Raw genomic sequence first — 23488 nt, 5'->3', positions numbered from 1 at the left:
ATTATATATCCCCAGTGGTGCTGCCTTACTCTAGGACTACGGTGGAGGATTTCTGCATGAAGATTCACAAAAATCTTATCAAAGAATTTAAATACGCTCTGGTGTGGGGTCTGTCTGTGAAACACAATCCTCAAAAAGTGGGTAAAGATCATACATTGGAGGACGAGGATGTCATTCAGATTGTGAAGAAATGAAACCTTCCCCTCTACCCATGTGCTGGGCCAACCATAGCAGCTTTTCCCATGACCAAGCACCCTACCTCAAACCCCTTCGAGCTTTGGCAGCCAGTGGATCGGGATTCAGGGGAGGGAGATGAAGGCATCCAAGCTGGAACTTTGTCTTAACTTGGTATCACCTTGTAAATTCAACTGCATAAAGGACCTGGTAGGCCATCCAGCTAGGTGCAGTTCATGTGTCACCGTCAGAATTTGTTTTGGGTTGAACTGAATGAGGATGGGTACATGTACAATGAGACATCTGCAGAAGGGGTACTTGGGAGCTTGGTCTTAAGTGTGAAATAGATAAAAATGTGACTGCAACATCTTATTTGATGTTTAGTCATGGGAGACCCTTCCAAAAAAAAAAAAAAAAAAAGCAGCACTACATAATACAATACAATATAACTGTAAAAGCTAAAATCCTATAATGAAGGATACCTTACACCTCTCCCTGCTTACCAAGGCTAAATAAAACTAAAAGATTTATGGACAACAAAGGCACACCTATTTTAGTCATATATGCTTTCTACATGTTTTCACCTATGAAGAGTACCTATTACCACTGCTCACATCCTAAACGAGGACTGAACGTGTGGCCACACATGGAAAGAAGAAACCAACTCCTGTGAACGTGGGAGGAGAGACTGCGGGTAGGAAAACTTGGTGAGACAGGGAAGAAACAAGGCCGCTCAAAAATCATCAGTAAACAGACAGGAAAGAGCAGAGGCAAGCCCACCCTTGGCAGGCCCAGGGAACACAGCTACAGAACTAAGCTGAGCTGCAGAAATGGGGAAGGAAAATGAAGACACAGAAGCATCTAAAGCAAAGTTAGGAAAAGGAATTCCCACTCCCCAATTAGTCTGAAAAGCAGAAAGATGAACACAAACTCAAAACACACGAAGACCTGAATTTGTTGAAATTCAGTTAAAAATATGCCTATTCAGGGGCGCCTGGGTGGCTCAGTTGGTTAAGCGACTGCCTTCGGCTCAGGTCATGATCCTGGAGTCCCGGGATCGAGACCCGCATCGGGCTCCCTGCTCGGCAGGGGGTCTGCTTGTCCCTCTGACCCTCCTCCCTCTCATGCTCTCTGTCTCTCATTCTCTCTCTCTCAAATAAATAAAATCTTTAAAAAAATAAATAAAAATCAAAAATAAAAATATGCCTATTCAGAATCAATGTATGTTCCTTTGCTTGCCTTAAAGTATTTACTATTAGAATATCTATAATTTTATATTTATGTGGTACAAAATTATTGGCAATGCTTTATTATTAAGTACCCCTGCCCCCATCCTTCAAAAGGTTTGAATACCATTTGCTCAAAGAAAAGCAATTCTGAGTAGCTTAAGCAAAAAGGAGGATATATTGAGAAACATGAGGAAAAGCAGAATGTCCGCACTTCAGGACAGGCAAGAGCCAGAGCAGCTCTGAGGATGCACAGATTCACAGAGCATCATGAAAACAATTCAGAAAGAGGACAAAGCAGAGAAATGGCCAACGGAGGCCCCTGCTGTGGACCAGGGCGACTCCCAGAAAATGGTACATTTTTGTAAGCCAGGTGCCACCCTAAGTGTTGCCTGCCACACTACCACATTCATACCTAACACTCTCCTAATTTACATTTATAGTGTATCTAATATAAACGCATTAAGTTAATTTATATAAAATATTTCAATTTAAAATTACTCCTAATTTTCATTTACAATTACAAACTTCAAGCTTTTTGTACATAATACCATAAAAACTTCAACTTATTGATTTGATATTGGAGTTGTTATTGGGAGAATTTGACACCGGAGTCGTAAAACAAAGATTAAGCAGCCCTAACCAGAAATCAGTGGTACAAATGTGTTTATCCATCCATCTTTCAAAGGAGTTTTTGTTCTTCCAGGGAGTCTGGAATTTTAAGATACTGCATGTCTTTTCAAATAAATGAACAAAATAAGGCCCAAAACCGTAATTTACGTTCCCTCCAACAGAAAAACACACCAAAATCTCGGGTCCCCATTAATGGAATCTCAGCATGAACCACTAAACTACTTTAATACCATAGTCCTCCTAAAATCCACTAATACCACATTACAGTAAATAATTGCTTTCATAATTTTTTAAAAAGTTATAAACACTTGTTTGAAAATTAGAACGTACAGAAAATTTTCCCATAACACAGATAAACACTTTCTAGACAGGATGATCTGTTCATTCATACTTGCTGCATAGATTATAAGACGGTTTCCTAGGGCGCCTGGGTGGCTCAGTTGGTTAAGCGACTGCCTTCGGCTCAGGTCATGATCCTGGAGTCCGGGGATCGAGTCCCGCGTCGGGCTCCCTGCTCGGCGGGGAGTCTGCTTCTCCCTCTGACCCTCCCCCTTCTTATGCTCTCTCTCTCTTAAATAAATAAAATCATGGGGCACCTGGGTGGCTCAGTTGGTTAAGCCACTGCCTTCGGCTCAGGTCATGATCCTGGAGTCCCTGGATCGAGTCCCGCATCGGGCTCCCTGCTCGGCAAGGAGCCTGCTTCTCCCTCTGACCCTCCCCCCTCTCATGTGCTCTCTCTCTCTCATTCTCTCTGTCTCAAATAAATAAAATCTTAAAAAAAAAAAAAAAAAGACGGTTTCCTGTTTGACTTAATATTACATCCCCATTACTTTTTAAACCTATTATACTTTTCTGTAATATTTTATATTATTTATTTCAAAAGCAATCTAAGCCCCCATTACAGTCAGGAAATAGAGAAAAGTAAAAGAAAAGAAAATTGCGATATTTCTACTAAGAGACAGCTGCTATTAATATTCACATCTCAGTGTGCTGCCTCCCAGCCCCTTTCCTGTTTATGTATGTATAAATGGCCCTGTATTGGAGAAACTTCCCACACCATGTGGTCAGGTCACACGCAGAGGGGCAGCACAGTGCAAGGACTAAGAGCAGGGGCTCTGGGGTCAACCAAAGCTGCATTCAAAGCTCAGTTCCACCACTTAGTAAGTGGTGACCTTAACCTGTCTGCACCCCAATTTCTTCATCTATAGAATAGGGCTGTAACAAGGCTAGAAGATACTGCATAGAAAGCACTATCACAGTGCCCAGTGCATGAGAAGCACTCGGTAAAGACAAGCTATTACACTGTACAAAGCACACTATAACCTCATTTTTCACCTACTGTATTCTGAATATCTTTCCATGTCAATTAGATCTACTTCTACGACATACTTAATACCAACCCAGTACAGTTTTTACTCCTACGCTGCATCGGTCACTAGAAAAGTTGCCAGAAACTTTTGGTCAGTGTCACCCACTGCTAACACATACAGAGGACTCCAACCAAGCCTGTTTCCTGAAATGCGGCAAGGAGAGTCAGAGCAGTTTCCCAATGTTTCCTCACTAGCTGATTTGGGAAAAGTCACAGGGAAAATGAGGTTTGACTGGGGTTTTTTGTTTTGGCTTGGTTTGTTTTTTGTTTTTTCAAACATGTTTATTGTCAATATCATTTATGGTAAAATTCAGTTTATTTACCCAAGAAAGAACAACTTTTGAAGCAAAGAAATAGTTTTTTTAAAAAAAAAAAAAACCTTAAGCGGCATTTGAAGCTAATGAAATGCTAAATTATAAATTTCCACTCGCTACAACATCCCCATCAACACAAAAGCACCACACAATTTAGGTTTCATGTTTGATTCCACAAAGAAGTGAGAGATACAGATGACCTCTGCCTTTCTAACTATAATATTCTGTGATACTAGATTTAAGTAATTTTCAAAGTCCAGGAGTTTGTTAAAAACAACCAGCCAGTAATATCAAGTTGCCACAAATCACGAATGTCTACATTCTCGCCTGCCATTAATTCTGATCCACTGAACTTCTTTATATCTTAACAATGTTCCTCCATATGTATGCTCTTCTTCAAATGTTACTAAAAGTAGTTTATCCTTGGGGCTCCTGGGTGGCTCAGTCAGTTAAACAGCTGCCTTCAGCTCAGGTCATGATACCAAGGTCCTAGGATTGAGCCCCATGGCAGTGGAGGGCTCCCTGCTCAGCGGGGAGCCTGCTTCTCCCTCTCCCACGCCGCGTGTGCGCGCGCACAGACGTGCCCTCTCTCCCCACTGCCCTCAAAATCTTTTTTTAAAAAAGTAGTTTATCCTTGCACATTTAATCTAGCTTCCTGCTAGCTAAGACCCAAGTCCAATTTTTTTTCATAGCTAAGACCCCAATTCGGAATGTAAAGAACGCCATTTTGGAATGTGCTGGCTAAACACAAAAGTCTTGATGTTCAGTCCTTCTATCTGGCAATATCCTGTCATTATCTAGACACTAAATTCCTCACTCAGGTTGCTCAGTTTCTTTCTACATGAATCTGTGTTCCCAAGTCCTAATCTGAATCCCCAGACTCTAATATGGCCTGCCTACTTGTATCCCTGCTAAGATCCTGCTGAAGCTCATCCCCCAGGTTCTGAATCATCTGTACAGCTGAAAGGGCTCTTCACAATCAACTGTATTTTATTTTGTCGGTGTGTCTCCACCTTAATAAGCAATAAGCTCCATGAAGGAAGGAACTGTGTTTTATCATTGTACCTTTATTGCTTTACACAGTGCCTTGCTCCTTGAAAGCCCTCAGTAAGCACTAAATGAATGAACGAACTCTGCTGCCCTCACTCTTAAGCTAATCTGTCCACCCTACATCAGTGGACACTACTAATGCTCACTTTTCCCAAACCACAAGGCATATAATAAATTTGAGAAACTGCTTCCTAAAACTTCATACTTTGCTATTTGCATCTCACTCCTTCCTCCAGTTTCAATTTCTTTCTTCTTGACAAACACCTTTTAGTAGTCCTCCAGCAAGTCTATGAGTGATCTTTGTTTTTATCTACAAAGGCTTTATTTCACTTACTCCTGAACATTACTTTATATGGACTCAAAATTCCTGCCAGTCTAGATAACGGCCTCCCTCAGGTTGCTTTTTGTATTGTTTCTAGTATTTCATCTACAATGTGTCTAAATATGAATTTATTTTTACTTAGCCTGCTTGGGGTTTACTGCACTTCTTGGAACTCAGAACTTAGGCCCTGCATTTATTATGGAAAATTTTCAGCCATTATATCTTCAAATAGTGCCTCCCCCCACTATTTCCTCTTCCTGGAAGTTCAGAGACGGTAATACTAGACTTTCATACTAAAGATCATGAGTCTCAAGGACTCACTTTCCATCTCTTGACACTTCAGTACTTCATTCCAAGCAATTTCCTCAGACCTCCTTAAAAATCAGTAATTTGGGGGCACCTGAGTGGCTCATTGGTTAAGAATCTGCCTTCGGCCAGGTCATAATCTCAGGGTCCTGGGATCAAGCCCCACATCGGGCTCCCAACTCAGCAAGGAGTATGCTTCTGCCTCTCCTTCTGCCCTGGCCCCCCACCCCCATCCACTTGTGCTCTTTCAAATAAATAAAATCTTTTTAAAAAAATCAGTAGTTTGCTCTTCAATTACACTGCTCAGCTGTTTTACCTGTCCACTGAGTTTACTTTTAAAGACCATAATTTTCATTTCTGTAAGTTCTCTTTGGTCCTTTCCCAAATCTTCTAGTCTATGGTGTTCTTTCATTACACTCTTACCTCTTGTATCTCTAATAATTTTAACCAAGGAATCTCTGTCTCATGTCCTGGGAGTACCTCCTGGAGTACAATTCTCCTACTTAAAACACCTGCCCACTCTCCTTCGTACAGATTCATTTCCTTGTTTGGCTGGCAATTTTTTTTTTTTTTTTTTACTGCAAGTTCATCTTTAGCATGAACTGTTTCTTCATTTAGAGTGCCAAGTTTTTCATTTGCTCTGCAGGACAGTTTCACACTTATTTCTAAGGGCTCCACTGGTTTCCATAGTTCTATACCACATTTCCTGCTAATTTCTCAGCTTGAGGATTAGTTGCACTGTAAGAAATGTTAAATTTTAACCCACCCTCAATGTTATGTACAGCTTTGGGATTCAGAGGTTTCTCTTTTTATTTCTAATTACATACAACCTCAGGAGGACATGTTTCTTTGCACTTCCTTGGACTAGATTTTTCTAGTCTTCTTTTCACAGATGGACAACCTTCAAAGTTTTATGTAGGAAGACTTCAACCCCACCTTCCTTCTTCATGGAGACCTAAGACCATGTCTCCTATTCCTTCATGACACCCTCAGGACCAAGCCCTTGGAGCCTGCATCCAGATCTGAGAGCAGGGCAGGTCTTAAGCTCCCAATCATACCCTGGCTTTGAGTTCTCCTTTCACTTCTGGCACCTGGGATTTCCTGGTCTATCAGGCTCAGGAATGCTTTCATTTGTCCTTAGTATATTCTGTCCACAGTTTCTATGTGTTTGTGTCAGAGTATCGGTGAAAGTCCTCTAGATCAGCTCTGGTGGCAATGTTGACAGAAACCTGCGATTGTCACAAAGTATGAAACTAAAATGATCACTTCAGGGAATTGTGATGATTACTTACCATTTTGCCAGATGACAACAGCCAACTTTTTTTTCCAACCTTGAGAACAGTTTCCAAATTAGTTAAATATTCCCAAGGCATTTTAAGATCATTTCGTCACTACACACTTCAAATGCCTTCCCAGTTTTTCTTGAGAATTTCAACAGATAATTTCAACAAAGAATACACCTGTTGACTCCATTTTCTCACTACCTATTCATTCTGTAATCAACTTCAATCTGCTTTATAGTCCTAGAACTCTAGTGAAATTACACTCAAAAAGATAAACATTTCCCACCTAATCAACAAATCCAATGGCCTCTTCTTGGTTTTCATCTTACTCACCTCCCCGCAGCAATACTGACTATTCCAATTTTGCCACCCCACTACCACCCCAGTTCAAATACTTATTCCAATATTACCACCATTGTTCTCTCACTCCCATCACTCCAATCTCTTCCTCTTTCAATTTATCGAGTCACAGCCAGATTAACCTCACTATGCTCCAGTCATGTCAACTGTTCACACTCCCCACTCTGCCCTACAGTGGCTCATTAATGTCTAATTCTATGGGAAAAGAACAGGTGAATGAGGCACAATTCCTGTCCACAAAACCATAAAAATAAGACTACCATCTAACACTGACAGGATGCATGCTCTGTACTTGCGAAGGTGCTAAACACCTTACCTGCAACCATACCAACTGACCCTCACAGCAGCTCTATGAAGTAGGATCAATTACTATACCTACTTCAGGGATGAGAAATAATGCTAAAAGATGACAAAGTAGCCAACCTTAGGAAGCAGAGCTAGCAAATGACTGAGTCCATTTTATGCCAATCCTATCCTTTAAACAATAGGCTATACCTTCTCCACAAGTATTTACAACAAAAGCCCAGACCTCACCTTTGACTGAAAAAGGTGTATCTAATACTTTCCTAACAGCTGTTTTGATGCCCCAAAAGTACCTCGCATTAACATATCAAAAACCACAATCATGACCATACTGCCCCAACTAAAGTGGTCCAACCTCAGCAAATGAATGCACTAACCAACTCGTCATGTAAGCCAGAAACCTGAACATCACCCATGACATTCTCATCCACCCTCCATATCCAAACTATTACCTTACAAAATCCTTTGTTTTTTTTTGCATCCTAAATCTGTCTCTACAACACCTACCCTGTCCACCTCCAATACTATCAACGTAGGCCAGTCCAAGCTATACTACCTTCTCTCACCTCAACTGCTGATACAGCCTAACTTACCTAGGGTCATTCATTCTGGTTTTTCCCAGTCTACTCTGTTTTGCAACCAAAATGCTTTTTCCCCTTGTTGAGATTATGCTTTTAAAATATCAATCTGATCATTTCCCAGATTACGGACTCAGGACCAAAGCTTTAAGTCAATCTTTTATTTCAGGTTCTGAAGCATTAGAAATGCAGACTGATGACAGCTGGGTTTGAGTCACAGAAGTAAAGCCAATTTTCAGTGACAGTCAAGAATGACACCAAACACGGGAACAGAAGCAAACGGAGAGAGGATGACAGAGAGGACAATACCTGAGAGGTTTTAAACACTTGGCTCTAAGTTATTCCTAAGGTGGAGCTGAATCACAAATTTGCCAAGTTTCAAGGTATTCTTCTTGTTACACTGTGATACCCCAGGATGCCTCCAATGAAATCCTTTTTTTCTTAAGTAGTTCAGACTGAGTTTCTAGCTTGCAGCCAAGAGTCTTAGCTAAGAACAAGGAAAGAAAAAAACTTTAGAAGAGCCAAGAAGACACACTTAGAAAAAGGGGACATGCCTACAAGGCAAAAATAAAACAAATTCGACATAAAGTAAAAATACCTTTGGCCAGAAAATATATAAATATGTTTAATGTTTGTAAACTCATGTATCTCCTTTAAAAGGTGTTACATAAAATGCTGTAGGGTAAGAGCCATGTTTTCTTTTATGTTCTACAAAACATCACAGCTTACTGTAAAGCTAACTGCTAAACAACAACAAAAAAAATGAGAAGTAAAAGTGTAACTATACAATAACGTAAATCATAAAGTTGCATATTTGGAAACCCATTCCCTCTGGGAACAGTTATACGTGTGTTTGAGTAAAGAAATGGTCTTTTTCTAGTAATACTTTACAGTTACTATTCTATTTGCTGGTTGTGATTTGCATTGTCAGGTATTATAAACTCACCTTGCTCATAGCCAAATATTTTAAGTATACATAAGTATACTGAAAAGTAGTATAACCATGGAAAGAAAAAAAATTAGCTGTGAAAACTACAGATTATATCCTCCATAAACACTTTTTTCTGTTGCCATCTGGTGGTTCATATATTAAATCAACATTGACACTCATTGTATATAAGGGCTTGGTCCGCAAAATAAAAATCTCCTATTCTTTTTCCACCACATGTAACACCTAGGACGAAGGCAAATAGAACCAACTTCACTTTGAAAATAGGCCCTCTCTCATGAATAAACCACAAAGACACAAAATAAATTAAGGATCACACCAAAGAACCCACAGAAACTACAACTTCTGGAGATGATCATCCTTATCTAAGCAGAATAGGATATACCTAATGTGATATAAGCTATGAAAATCCCTCCTTTTTCCAAACTAGTTGTCTACTTGGGTTGCTAAAATTCCCACCACCAATTACTCTTAATAAAGACAACTACTGGGGCATCTGGGTGGCTCAGTTGGTTGAGCATCAGACTCTTGATTTAGGCTCAGGTCATGATCTCAGGGTCATGAGATGGAGCCCACGTTGGGCTCTGCACTGGATGAGGAACTTCTGTTTAAGATTCTCTCTCCCTCTCTCCCTCTGCCCCACCCCACCACCCGTGGGCTCTATAACCAAATACATAAATACATACATAAATAAAGGCAACCACAGGCACTCCTCTTTGAATAGCCATAGCCATTCTTTGGTTACCTCCCTATATTTTTTTTTTCTTGAAAAGATGATTCATCTTTATAAAATCAAGCTTACATATCTGACAGCTTCCAAACCTCTCTTGATAAGGAATCATGTCTAGAATACAGAAGAGAATTCTGAAAGGGAGAAGAAGCAACAGAACATTGCACCAAAGGTTAACTTTATCTACGTAATAATATGGGCCCACAAGTCTAGCCCATTCTCTACAGACCATATCTCCAAAGGCTGGCCTTGTCAGTTAAAAAATACATACGTAGCAAAGCCAAAAACAGCGCAGAAACTATAGTCTTAGCCCATGTTCAACAAGCTAATCTCCAAAGATCAGTAAATTAATAGATTTACATGACTGACACACGTCAAGAAATTGGATTATTTAATTGATAGCTGTTATCTTCACTAGGCACTGTATATCAACAGAGTGCTAGCTAAGCCTGTTAGAGTGGAAAATAGTTCTTGTGTTAATTTTGAGGGCCTTCTGATTTACTAAAAGTCCCTAAGGAATACAATTAATCAACATAACATTAGGTTGAGCACAGAAACATCAACAAACACCATCTACCAATCTCTTTAAATTACTGATGGTCACTGTCCTATAAATGTAAATATTCTCATATCCACCACTATTCCATATCTTTTTTAAATTTCTCTGCATTAACTACCTCCAGATTTCAATTACTCTTGCCCTTTCTTCTTCCAGCCATTTAAATAAATAAGCATTTCATATTTTTAAGGAAATTTATTTCTCCAAACTACAGGCTTACACTTCTAAATTATGGCACTAATTCATTTTACAGAACCTAAAGTTTTGAACATGAGCCATTTTCAGGCTAGAGTAAATACATCATGTGCTAGACGGCAGGAGAAATACTGTACTGCATCTTAGTTGTCTTTGATACTGTAAATACCCTGGAAAAAGTAAAATAAAGAGAATCAGTTTCCAAGAGCTAAGACATATGGAGTTACAGAATCCCCAGATAGGACACACACTTACAGAGTCTAGTAAAGGGCAGAAAGGATATGACAACATACAGAAGATCAGAGAATCAGAACAAAATGATTTTAAAGATCTAGTCTAACCCCCTCCTTTCACAGGTGAGAAAACAGATCCAGAGAGGCTAACAGATTTACTCCTATTGCAAGTTAGTTACAGAGTAAAATAAAAACCAGGTCTACTGACACTTAGACCATCACCTTTTCCATTCACCACATCCATGTTTCTAAGAAAGCTTTACAAAAGTATTCTCATTCAGACTGTGGGGGCAGGGGGCAGGCTAAGGCTTTAGAGCAGCCTGTCAAGAGGCCACCTAAATACTAGAATAGCAAATATATAAATATCTAGGGTTTCCTAGAGCAGTGCTCCCATAACAGCATTTATTCATTTTATATTTGGATATAGCAAGAATAGTGTTAATACAATGAATCTAAGACTAATAATATATTTCTCCAGAAGAGGTCTCAGATATGGGATCAATAAGTGGCAGGTAAGTAGCTGTCTAATTATGACAGATTTTTGCATTTCAAAAATTCACTAAAAAATTTAGGACTAATTTCTATGTGCTAATACAAAAGGATGGCAGGAGGTACCATATTCTCTGGACCAGTTGACAAAATACATTGGTCAGGACCATGCGTACAAATGTTTATGCCCTTTTTATTAAAGGAGATTTAAAAACATAGGGGGAAATTTAAGAAAATAACTTACAGGCATGTTGGAGCCTAATTATAATAAAAAACTATACAAATGAAAATGCTCAGTTACATTAGGTAGAAATGTATCATCACTTAGAATAACCAAATAAAAAAAATCTTCACTTTTTAAAAAATAATTCTACTTTAACTCCTCTTTATACTATACCTTTCAACCTGATTTTTATTTCCCTACCCTCAGCTTTACTCACCTTCCATGGATTTGGACTTCAAGAGTCTACTTCTTAAAACTACAGCTTTTAGGGACACCTGCCTGGCTCAGGTGGAAGGTGAGTAAGAGCATGCAACTCTTGATCTCGAGGTTGTAAGTTCAAGCCCAACGTCAGGTATAGAGATTACTTAAAAATATTTTTTAAAAAAAGAAAAAAACACACACTACAGCTTTTATTACTTCTTGCAGAAATTTAAGCTGTGACGTAGTCAAAACCAGTTTCTCTGTTTTTCTACTCACTCTGGGTCTTTCATTCTGTAGATTCAGTCAACCAACATTACTCGTCTCTGATCTAGAGGACACCTAGAGGACGGCCCCATGTTCATGTCTCTAAACAAAAAATATGCAAGGGCTCTAAAGAGTGGAAATAATATAAGGGCAACTGGTAGGCAGAATTTAATAACATCTTGATTCCATTTAATTACCTAACTTGTCAGAGTTCCACTTTGTTTTACCCCAATATTTAAGGGCACAAGAAACTTCCTAGCTAGGTATAATCCCAGTAAGTAGCTAAACTTAACCATGTTTAGATAAAAGGCATGATAAAACTAACAAAAGGAAGATAAAACTAACAAAAGGAAGCAAACTAACAAAAATTCTGTACATTACAAACCCCACCTCTTTATTTGCATTTAAAGGACTTAAATTCATGTACTTGAATGCAGATAAAAGAATTTTCCAACTGTTCCTCAAAGAAATGGTTGGTACACTCCCAGTGGTCAATTCTGAGGTGTTCAAATCTGCCAACAGACTGCCACAACCTATTCTCAGTTGGAATTTGAAAATTACAGTATGAAAAAAGATTCTTTATGAAGAAAAACTCCAAAACGGCAACATTTTATTACGGGAGAGGAATGGGTACATGGAGGGGGTTATGCGTATTTCCTCTTCTCTCCTCCAAATTATGCAATGGAATTTAACAATGACAACAGCAAATAAGGTAACCTGAAATGTGAGGTCCAGTAACAACACAGTATTTAGAAAACATCAACTACCATCTTCCCTTGGTATTGATCTGATTGCTCTCCCTTCCCAAAGAAAGCTCCAGGCTACATGGAAGGCAGTCCAGCCTAGCTGTTACGTTCAGACTGTGGATTAAGCAGCCTGCTTTCCATTTTGGCTCCATCACTACAAGCCTCAGGACCTCAAGCCAATCAGTTAACATCTCTGTGCCTCAGTTTCCCCACAGGTAAAATGAGTACAAGATGCTACCTACCTCTCAGGGGTTGTTGTGAAGAGTAAATGAGCCTACTCATAAAGCACTCAGTGCCTGGCACGTAAGAAGCGTTCAGTAAAGGCTGGCTACAGGTGGCTGCACAGAGGGTGGAAATCGCCTATTACTGGATTTACAAGACAGTTGCCAACCCAGTGGCTAGTTGCCATCTGTTAAACATGCAGTGGTCTAATAAAATTTAATCAGTGAGTATCTGAACACTTAGTGTAGCACTCTCTACGAAGACTCTCCAGTAAAGTAGGTAGTCTGGAACTCAAGGTCCAGAGGAAACTCGTATCTCAAAGTTGTGAGAGAAAGGGGGTCTAAGAGGAAAAGGGGAAACCAAATGCTTCTGGGGTAATAAAAGCATAAGGCCCCAAAAGGAAGCTAGGTTTGCAGCAAACCCAATTAGCACAGTTTTCTGACTTCTCCAGCAAACCAGTGGCAGAGAAGCCTAATTAGTAGACCTTACCCAAGGCTGGGAATTGGCCTGAGAAAAGTGGTCCAGGTAGGGGTCCAGGTAAGCATCCAGACCACATGAAGTCAAACTAATGATGACAGAGAATTAACTGAGATAATGGGATTGGCCAACAAGGATAAAACCAGAGCATAAAGATACAAGCATCACCTGTGGAGTTTTAAATGCACAAATTCACTCTCCAGAGATCCTCCAGGTCAGAGGTAGAGGCCAGATGATTGTATTTTTAAATTTCACTGGTGATTCTGATGCATACCGCACACTAGCACAAAGTAGGAACCCAACAGTAGGAACAAACAGCATAAGCGATTAAAAGCTGATTAAGTCAGGGAGAAACTTCAAAGCTTGAGATCACAAACATGCAACAAGTTTAAATGAAAGGTTCAAAGTGTATAAAGGTCACTGGAATTTGGGGGGCAGTGGAGTACCATAAAACCACAAGGCCAGCAACAAGGTTCAAAGGGAAAATGCATGAGGTGGTCTCATTTCAAGGGTTAGAGCAATGGTTCTCAAACTTGACTGAACATTAGGATCACCTGAGGAGTTTTTAAATCCGATGCCCAGGTCAAACCTCAAATTCTGGAAATGAGATCCAGGCTTCAATATGGTTTAAAGCTCCTCCGTGACTCCAGGGCATACCCAGGTTGGAGAAACATGGAGCCAGAGAGGCTCCAGGAAAGCAGCAGATAACTGGAATGAGGAAAGACATAAGGCAATCTAACTTAGTGTCCTCAACCCCTGGTGTGTATCAAAATCACCTGGAAAGCAAGCTGTGGTTCTACAGGATCACCAAATTTCCCCAGGTAATTCTAATACGCACCAAAGTTCAAGAACCATCGATCTAAGTGGCGATAACTCCAAAGGAGAAACTGAGAACTATGAACAACCCCAAAGCAATAACTGAGGAGGGCATTTCTATCCCTCTCAGCCTGATGAATATAAACTGTTGGCACACGAGGCTATACTGAACGTAGGAGGCTATACTAAACATTACCAGGATCAACAAGTCTATCAAACATCTAGCAATAAAACTAGGGCATCACAGACTAAACGTATATGATACTTATGACCCAACCATCGTTCACCCCAGAAGGCATCCTCCCAAAACACTCAGGTCTGGGGACATCTGGCTGGCTCAGTCTATGGAGCATGCAAGCAACTCGATCTCAGGTCATGAGATCAAGACCCACGTTCGGAGTGGAGCCTACTTAAATAAACTCACTCAGATCTGGCTCCTTGACATATATGTCCCCAAGACATATTAAAGTTATATTTGGAAGATCCGAACCTGGTATTTCTCGCAATGGCCAATTATGTAACTTGGGCTATGTAAACTATATGTAACTTTTACTAGTCAATGTTGCACTTTTCTCCCAAAATATCATGACCAAGCCTAACCACGTGAAATACCATTAGAAGACAAAGAGAAATTAGGAAATGCTTCACCTAGCAACACAATAATATGGTACTTGTAACTAGTTCCAGCCTGGTGTTAAGCATTCCATTTAGAATGTTACATTTTATCTGATAAGGTTCAAGAGAATATATTCCCTTGCATATGACCAACTCATCATCCCATCAGAAATCTCTATAGCAGCACCAGAATTTTCATTTTCAAGATACATGAGCTTTTGTCAAATGGTGGTGACATCTCTCCAGTAATATGAATTTTCAATATGATATAAAAAATGATGGATATATTACACATTTCACAGAGCACAAAGAACAGAAGCCTGTCAATGAATTTAAAATTTGTGACAACCCATTTGAAATTTTACACTAAAAGACCTGTACACTTTCATAAACCATATAAATGTAAAACAGGTACCCATGTTTTCCCTTGCAACAAGGAATAAAATACTCCTTCCTAACAAAGTTTAACTGTTGCCTTAGTGCAGTTTAATTATGTATTTTCATTAGCATTACAGCTGTAAAAATACGACACATTATACAGGCTTCAGAGTGCAACTGGTAACTTGAAATCCTTATAATATACCTAAGAACAAGACCACCAGGTTCCTCCCCACCACCACCGCCGCCATGTGAACTTGGCACAAATCTTCAAACGTACAAATGTACAGGGCTTACTGCAAAGTGCAAGTCACCGCTTTAAAAAAAAAAAAAAAAAGGAAAACAATAATAAACACCATCTCCATTTTAAAAGTCAGCCCTCAGTGATTTAGATTTCTTCATCTGAACCTGGCTTCTCTAGCAATCTACAGATCCCATTTTACAAAATGACTTAATAAACGCTTTTCTACCAAAGTCAGTCATTAGGCAAAAAGAAACGCGCGCGCGCGCACACACACACACACACACACGCAGTGAAATGAAAATTTTCCTAGTAATGGAGGAGTTAAGCAGACATACGGCAGTTTGTTTTCACGCAGCAAAACGGGAAAGCAGGTGCGAGGAGAGCTGCGGGGAGGGGGGGGGACCACGGTCGAGAGGACATTCGGTCAGCATCAACAAGAGCCGCGAGCGAGCTGCTGCACTGCCGGGGACGGCTGTGAGCTCGCACCTCGCAGACGTGATTACCTGCCAGCTGTTACGCGTCCCCCCGCGTACCTCGCCGCCACCGGACACTGCGCACGGCTAATTTAAGTTCGAGCGCCCATCGCCGTCAGCGCCGGCTCCTTCCGGTGACAGGGGGTGCCCCCCCCCGCCGCGACCACCACCCAAGCCCGCTTTCCCAGAGCTGCCGGCAGCAGCAGGGGTACGCTGACCCGAGTTGAAGACCTCCCCCGCAGGAGGCACCTACTCACGCCTGCGTTCTTGTTGTCTGCTTCGATCTTTACCCTTTTCCGACCAGCCAACTTCGGCGGGGAAGGATGCTGCTGGCCAATGGGTTTTTCACAGGACCCAGACCGAAGGGGCAAGCTCCCCGCGCAGCCGGTCCTCCGCGCCGCCGCGAGCTAGGCTCCCCAATAGCGTCCCGCGCCCCGCCCCGCTCTCGCCGGGCGCCCGGGCGGGGGGCGAAGCCGCGGGCACCCAAAGTTCTGCCCGCGGTGGTCTGCACCGTCCCCTCCCCCCCGCCCCGGATTCGGGCAGCGGGCCGTGCGGGATCGGGACCCGGGCAGGACCGCGCGACGGCTCCCGCCACGGGCGCCGCGCCCCGAGGTCCGGCGGAGATGCCGGCCGGCCGCCCGCGGGGGGCGCCGGGCTCCGACGAGCGGCCGGCTCCCAACTTGGGCGGCGGGGGCCGCACGACTCCGCTCCCGCCGGCGACAGAGCCCCGCAGGGCGCGTCTGGAGGGCGAGCGCTCGGCTGCCCGGCCCGCTGCGTCAAGCCCCGCCGCCCGCCCCGCGGGCCCGACGGCTCGGACTCGCCCCGGCCCCGCGCCTACCTTGAGCCAGCGCCCGGAGCAAGTGCAGCTGCAGCGCCAGGAGCGCCCACCATCCGCGCCGCCGGCCCGCGCTCAACTTTGTCGCCGGCCGCCCGCCGCGCTCCCCCGCGTCCCGGCCGGGGCTCTCGGGCGCCGCGCGGGCTCCCCGGGGCCGCCGCCGCCGCCGCCGCCGCCGCCGCCGCTCGGGGCCGGGCGAGGACCCCCGCGGCCGCCCCGGGCCCGCCGCTCCGCCGCCGCCCCGGGCCATGCTGAGGAGGAGCTGCCGCCGCCCGCGCCCGGCCTCGGGCCCCGCGAGCGGGACGGGCGGGCGGTGGCCGCCGGCCGAACGGCCAGGTGCGGGGGCCGAGGGCGGCGGAGGGCGCGGCGGCGGCGAAGTTGTCAGCGGGGGAAATTCCCGTCACGCCGCCCCCAGCGCCCCCGCAGCCGGAGCGCCCCGGCCGCGCCACGTCTCCCGGAGGGTCCGGCGGGCGCTGAAGAGGAGACGCCGCCGCCGCCGCCGCCGCCCCCGCCCGGCGCTGAGGAGAAAGTGCGCCCGCCCGCGCGCCGGCACTCGCCCTTCGCCGCCGCCGCGCCCCATTCACAGCCGGGCCGCACGCGCCGCCCGCCCGCGCCCGCCGCCGCCGCTGATTGGCCGCGGGGAGGCGGCTCGCGGGCCTCACGCCCCGCCCCCACGCCCTCGCCTGTTTTCAAACTGGCCGCGCCCGCCCGCCTGGAATTTCGCGCCGGGCCTCTGGCTCGCTTCGGCGGCTTCCCGCGCCGGCTGCGCCCCCTAGGGACGCGCGGCGCGCACTGCAGGCCGGCGCCGTCTCGGCACGCGCTCGGCCGACCGCTCGGGCGGGGGCGGTGCGGGCCGCAGGGGTGGGGGCGGGGGCGGGGGCGGCGCCGGCCTCGCCCTCCTTGGGGCGTGCGGGCGCGCAGGTGGGCTGGCGCACGTGCGGCAGAGGAGCAGGTGGGCTGGGCCGCAGAGCCGCTGGCCGGTGCAGGTGGGCGCGCCCCACCCGGCGCCCCCAGCCCGCCCTCCCCACCCCCCCAACCCCTCCGGGATCCGCCCTCTCCGGCCAGAGGGTGGGTGTTCGAGTGGTTAAGCGCCAAGTTACTGTGACTGCAAACGAGAAACAAGCGCGATCGGGTTTCCAATTCTTAACAACAAAAGGCACCACTGGGTGTAGACCCGCCGCCTGTTGCCAGGAGTGGACGCTGGCTTTGGCGAGGAGTCCAAGGTCATGTGTGGCCTGCGGGGACCACAGCGCCGGCCGCTTCCCGCCGAGGGGAGGGCCGGTCTCTGGGAAGGGTCTCCTAGGGGAAGGGGCCCTTACAGGGAGGATCTCTTAGGGAGAAGGTCTCTTAGGGGAAGGGTCCCTTAGGGGGAGGGTCTGGAGCGGGAAGGGTGCCCTCGGGAGAAGTTCTCCTAGCGGGGAAGGGTCCCTTGGGAGTCAGGGTCTCCTAGAGCCAGGCCTGGGGAGCCTGCGGAAGGGGCGTGGGGCGGAGCGCGCCAGCTCAGCCGCATGTGGTAAGCATTAGCAGAGTTTATGGGGTGAACTAAGCTCCGGAGGCTGGGAGGCCAGTATTTTTGTGGGAGGAGGCCTGGAAGGTGACACACAGTCTGATGCTGTTGGCAGTTGGCCTGGAGGAGCCTGGGGGCATGTGATGATTGAGATCATGTAAGTGGTGATGGCAGCGGGACAGGGCGTGCGCCTCGCTTGGTGCTGGATCCCCAAGACAACTGGGTGCAGGTTTGCTGTGATTGTTCGGTTTGTTGCCCCAGGCGAGGGAGAGGAGAGCCGCTTCTCAGCTCCCGCTGCCAGAGCACCTACTATGCACTACCCACCCTTATTAAGTCTCAACAATGACCATGTGAAGGAAAGCTGGCGAAACTGAGGCCCAAGGACAGTAGCCAAATAGAGGAGGTGGATTCTGACCTAGATCCTTTCCCAGGGCTCGGACCCCTTCCCACGCCATGCAGGGAGGGCCAGAAAAGTGAGAAGCACTAGTGGGCACTTCCTGATACAGCACAGACGCGCCCTTTGGGTACCTTGTCCCTGAGGACAGGTGGATGAGACTGGGAGGGGGGCGTGTCTACTTTTATTTTCCATTGCAACAGCCCTGCGTCCTTTCCAACCTCCGGGGCTGTATGAGAGCCTAGGAGAGAAATGATATCTACTGTGCGCTGAACACTTACTGTGGGCCAGCCCTGGACAGGCACATCATGGCACTAATCCCCACCATCCCCCTGTGTGAGAGGGGCTGTCACTAGTAGAGTTGGGGACACTAAGGCTAAAAGAGGTGAAGCTGCTTTGCTCAGAGATGGGGGTGAGGGGTAAGAGTGGAGCTGAGGGCTTTGAGGTCCTAGTCTCTCTAGTTGTGAAATCTGGGCAAATTGCTGACTCTGAATTCCCGTAAAAAGTTAGAAATAATTCCCATCTCACAGGGTCGTCGCAAGGGAATGAGATAATTCACACTCAATGAATGCAGTGCTGTCCCAAACTACCCTTGAGTCCAGTCCGTATTTAACCTTTTCCTTTCAAATAGAAACACATGCCCATTATTTTCCTTGCAAAAAGCAAGCCGTGCCCATATGCTCTTACAGCATGAATATGGCAGAGGCAACTTCTTGATTTCAGGACACTCAAAAGATGTCCAGAGCCTCTTTTGCTACAGTTTGTTTTGCATGTCAGAGGCAGTTTTGTGGAAACTTGTTTGGAAATTAGAAAGCCTAAGTCAGTATACCATAGGTTGTAAGAGGAGCACTGATACCACTTCTACTCCAAAATCTCTAATTTTTTATTCCAGTATCATCCTGGGTCAGTGAGGCTGGAACATCGCCTCATCTTACAGTTGAAGGCACTAAACTAGGGAAGTTTAACATACACAAAGTAACCACGTTAAAGCCAGAGTAGGAATCTAGCTCTCCTGAGTGCTAGTCTAAGATTTTTTTTTTCCCCCAACCAGACTATGTTGCCTTTTACATGACTCATTAGATTACTGTCTTCAGGGATGTGTTTAGACTGTAGCTATTCTTTCTGAAAAAAATAATACAGAAAAACCCCTTTCTAATGCTCAGAAGAGGACTAGTCAGCACAGAGCTGGACTATTTCTGCCTGTAACGACCAATTAATCTCTCCACTTAATTTTATCCAGCCCAAAAAGTTCTCAAGAAGAGAACACTTCATCCCTGTATACTTACCTTTAAAAATCTATAGGCACAAATATAAAAAAATTAATAAAATTAAAATCTTTAGCCATATATTCTAAAAGACCATGAGATGGAGGGGTTTTACTCCATGAGAGCGGACTTACTTTTAAAAATGAGCTGCAGCTATCTCCTACTTTCCAGAGCAAAAAGTTAAGATTTCACCTGCTTAATTAGAGAGAGAGAGAGGAGTTTTCCAACAAATGATCATTTAAGTGAAGTTAGAACTATAACTGAGGCCACCAGTGTCTTCCCCATTGTCATAACCTAAAACCTCGCTACTCCAGGTGTGGCCCACTGGCCATCAGTCTCACCTGGGAGCTAATTCGAAACATAGCATCTCAGACCCTTGCAGGACCTACTGAATCTTAATCTACATTTTAATGAGGTCTCCAAGTAAATTAAAGTTTGAGAATCACTCCATATCTCCTGAGAATAGAATAAACATGAATACAGCTCTCTTTTCTATCCTCTTCCTCTCTGTCTTTATTTTTTCTTTTGCTTCATTCTGTCTCTTTTTTTCCTCATAGGAAAAAAAAGATAGAATTGTGATTTTTTTTTTATTTTAAAAGGAAAATATGCAGCTTCATAGAACATCAACAGACTCAACTGTATACAAATTAAAAACCAAGGACATCTGTATGGCACTGTGAAAAAAAATTAAGAGAAACAAGCAACAAACTGAAGAAAGTATTAATCTCTCTACATATAAATAGCTTTTGTAAGTCAATAAGAAAAATACATGAATAATTCCTATAAAAAGAGGGGCAAAGAACTGAACAGGCAAGTCAGGAAGAAATACAAAGGGGAAAAAATGTGTTTGAAGAGTGCCCAAAGAAACTGATCCAAGAAATGAAAAATTAAAGTAACAGAGCTAAAAAAAAATTTTAAAGCACTGATGAGTGCAAATGTTGGTGAGGGTATGTGGAAATGGACACTCATACTATTGGTGGAAATATACATTCACAGCCTTTCTGGAAGGAAACCTGCAATTCATAGCTAAACCTTAATTACAAATTGTCTTTGATCTAGCCATTCCACCTCACAAATGCACGGAGATGTATGTCCAAGGTTGTCCACTGAAGGATTGCTAATAACAGCAAAGAACAGGAAGCAATCTAAATGCCCATCCAGGAAGGTTAAGTACAATATGGTACATCCACACAATAAAACTTCCTATGACTGTTAATGAAGTAGAATTAGAAGTATGGATGCAGAAATGCCCACTGTATTAAGTTTTTTCTTATAACGTTATAGAGAAGTATATATAGAATAATCCCCCTTTATGTTAATTTTATTTTTTTCTGTAAGGATGCATGCCAAACTTTAATAAAATGCCCTTCAGGGGACATGGAATTCCATGCTTTTCTGTACTTTTTAAATATTCAAATGTGAATTGTAGTTTATGATCAAAAATAAACTAATAGAGCTTATTTTTTAAAAGCAAGTGGTGATAAGCCTAAGTCATTTCTTACCCATAAGAATTGTCCCTTACGGGAGCTCAGTGGTTCTTCTGAGAAAAATATTCCCCAGTCCTATTAGAGGACAAGTTGCAGCATGAACTTGTCCTCAAGGGGATGGCGTGCCCTTCCACGTGCAAATCAAGGCAATGGTCGTGGGGATTCCTTGCATCTGGTTTCCACAGTCTTCTCCTGATGGGAGGTCTACCCTCTCTTCATGCCTCAGTAGCTCATTCTAAACTCTCTTCCAGCAGCTAATCCCATCCTACCCTCACCTTTGTTCTGTAGCCTGGCAACTGACTAAGGAGCCACAGGTGCTGCTTTTGATCCCTAATGGGGCGTGGGCTTTGGTTACCTTAGAGCCCACTCAGCTTTCTGAGAACTTTTTAAGAAGCTAAACTCTCATGAAATGTTATTAAGGAAGCTATGAAGAAGAGAGGTACCAGAAATGTACCAAGCCCCCGGGGCGCCTGGGTGGCTCAGTTGGTTGGGCGACTGCCTTCGGCTCAGGTCATGATCCTGGAGTCCTGGGATCGAGTCCCGCGTCGGGCTGCCTGCTCAGCGGGGAGTCTGCTTTTCCCTCTGACCCTCCCCCCTCTCATGCTTGCTCTATCTCATTCTCTCTCTCAAATAAATAAATAAAATCTTAAAAAAAAAAATTTAGAAATGTACCAAGCCTCCAAAAACTTCTGCCAGCCTTCTCTAAAAATAGCCATCCCTCACCTTGCAGACTGAATAATAGAATAAAATATAAGTGTATAAAGTGTATAAAGCAGAAGCTCTTCATGTGTGGTCCCAGACTAGCAGCAACAATACCACCTGGTTAGAAGTGCAAATGCCGGGGCATCACCCCAAAAGGACAGAAGCAGAAACTCCCATCAGAATCTCTGAGGGTGGAGCCTAGCAAGCTGGTTTAACAAGCCCACCAGGTGATTCTCATGCTTGCTGAGAACGTTTGAGAACGATTGGTGGAAAGTAACTCCTTCCCTTCTTAAGTTTCAGCAAGTATTTATTAATGTCCTGATTTGTGCCAGCCCCAGGGCTAGCTAGGTGAGAGGGAAATAAACAATCACAGTAATCATACGATAAGCAAAAGCACTTAAGGAAACATCTGAGAAGGATCTCACAGCCGTGGGGAAACAGGGAAGGTTTTCCAGGGAAGGAAAGTCTGAACAGAAATCCGAAGGATAAGTAGGAGTTGAATCAACAGCCTGAAGAAGAAGGCAGGATGTTCCAAGCAGAGCGAACACCATGTGCGGGAGCTCAGAGTGTGAACTCCAGCATGAGAACCATGGAGCCCTGCTGAGGGTTTTTAAACAAGGGATCTCATAATCAGATATGATTTAGCAACACCATTCAGGTGATGCATTAGGGTTGGGGAATCAGAAGCCAGGAGGCCTGAGAGGAGACAGTTGTGGCCATTTAAATAGGGAATGACAGGGACAGTTGGATGGGAGAGAAGAGGCAGATTAAGAAGTTTTTAGGAGGTGGGATCCATAGATAAGATAGGATGGTGTGGAGGATGATACCTGTTTTCCAGCTTGGGCAGCCAGAAAAATGACCATTTGGTTTCTTAAGCAAGTGAACACAGTTGGAGGAACAGAATTGGAGGGATGGGGTGGAAGAGACACCTGATCTGATTTTGAATCTGTTAGATTTGAGATGTCCGTGGGACGTCCGCACACAGATACGATTGTTGGACAGGAGGATGTTAGGAGGTAAAGCCAACAAGGGGGAGCAGAGGTGGGAGGCAAGGTGGAAGAGGGTGGTGCCCCCGTGATGGGGGGGAAGGTGACTTCACGGAATCTACAAAGACAATAGGACAGAGCATCTAGAAGCTAAGGGCTGAAAAGTGACTCCTGGATTTAGTGACAAGACTCCCCTCCCACACCTGTGACAGCAGTTTCAGTGGGAGCCTGAGCCAACCCCAGGTGGGAGAGAAGCGAGTGAGAGAGGCAGGTGTCAGTTTTAAGAAGTTTGGGTGAGGGTAGAAGATGGCGAGGAGATTTGGGCTTGAGGGAAGTGTCTTTTCTGTAGAAAGGGAGATCTGCGAGGATCTATAATCAATAGCTCAGGATCCCGAAGACCCCTGGGGACGACTTGTGAAGGGAAGGCTGGGCTTTGAATAGGAGAGGGCTCTCCAGTCTTTCACAAAGGGAGGTCAGGGGGATGGGCAAGGGGCACAGGTTCATTGGTGGGTGGTCAGGCAAAGCTGAGGAAGAGGTAGCTCATATTTTCTTCTTTCTCTCTCTTCTATCACTGTCCTCA

General features: G+C 44.5%; 1 protein-coding gene and 1 pseudogene across 1 annotated transcript in view; one reads left to right on the top strand and one right to left on the bottom strand.

Annotated features, from left to right (window-relative positions):
- LOC102734450 (developmentally-regulated GTP-binding protein 1 pseudogene) overlaps window positions 1–194 on the top strand; it is a 1352-nt pseudogene extending 1158 nt beyond the window's left edge.
- The window catches only part of SDK1 (sidekick cell adhesion molecule 1), an 821758-nt gene extending 804665 nt beyond the window's left edge, over window positions 1–17093 (bottom strand). Inside the window, exon 1 of the mRNA XM_081822645.1 lies at window positions 16571–17093. Within this exon, the coding sequence (XP_081678771.1) occupies window positions 16571–16817 (247 nt within the window). The 5' untranslated portion in view covers window positions 16818–17093. The remainder of the gene's footprint in view (window positions 1–16570) is intronic.
- Window positions 17094–23488: the final 6395 nt, after the last annotated feature.

This window comes from Leptonychotes weddellii, chromosome 5, assembly GCF_054177405.1.
Source record: "Leptonychotes weddellii isolate Sample4059 chromosome 5, ASM5417740v2, whole genome shotgun sequence".
NCBI classification, from domain to species: Eukaryota; Metazoa; Chordata; class Mammalia; order Carnivora; family Phocidae; genus Leptonychotes; species Leptonychotes weddellii.
The sequence above is the reverse complement of the archived record's forward strand: the minus strand, read 5'-3'. Positions and strand labels throughout refer to the sequence as shown.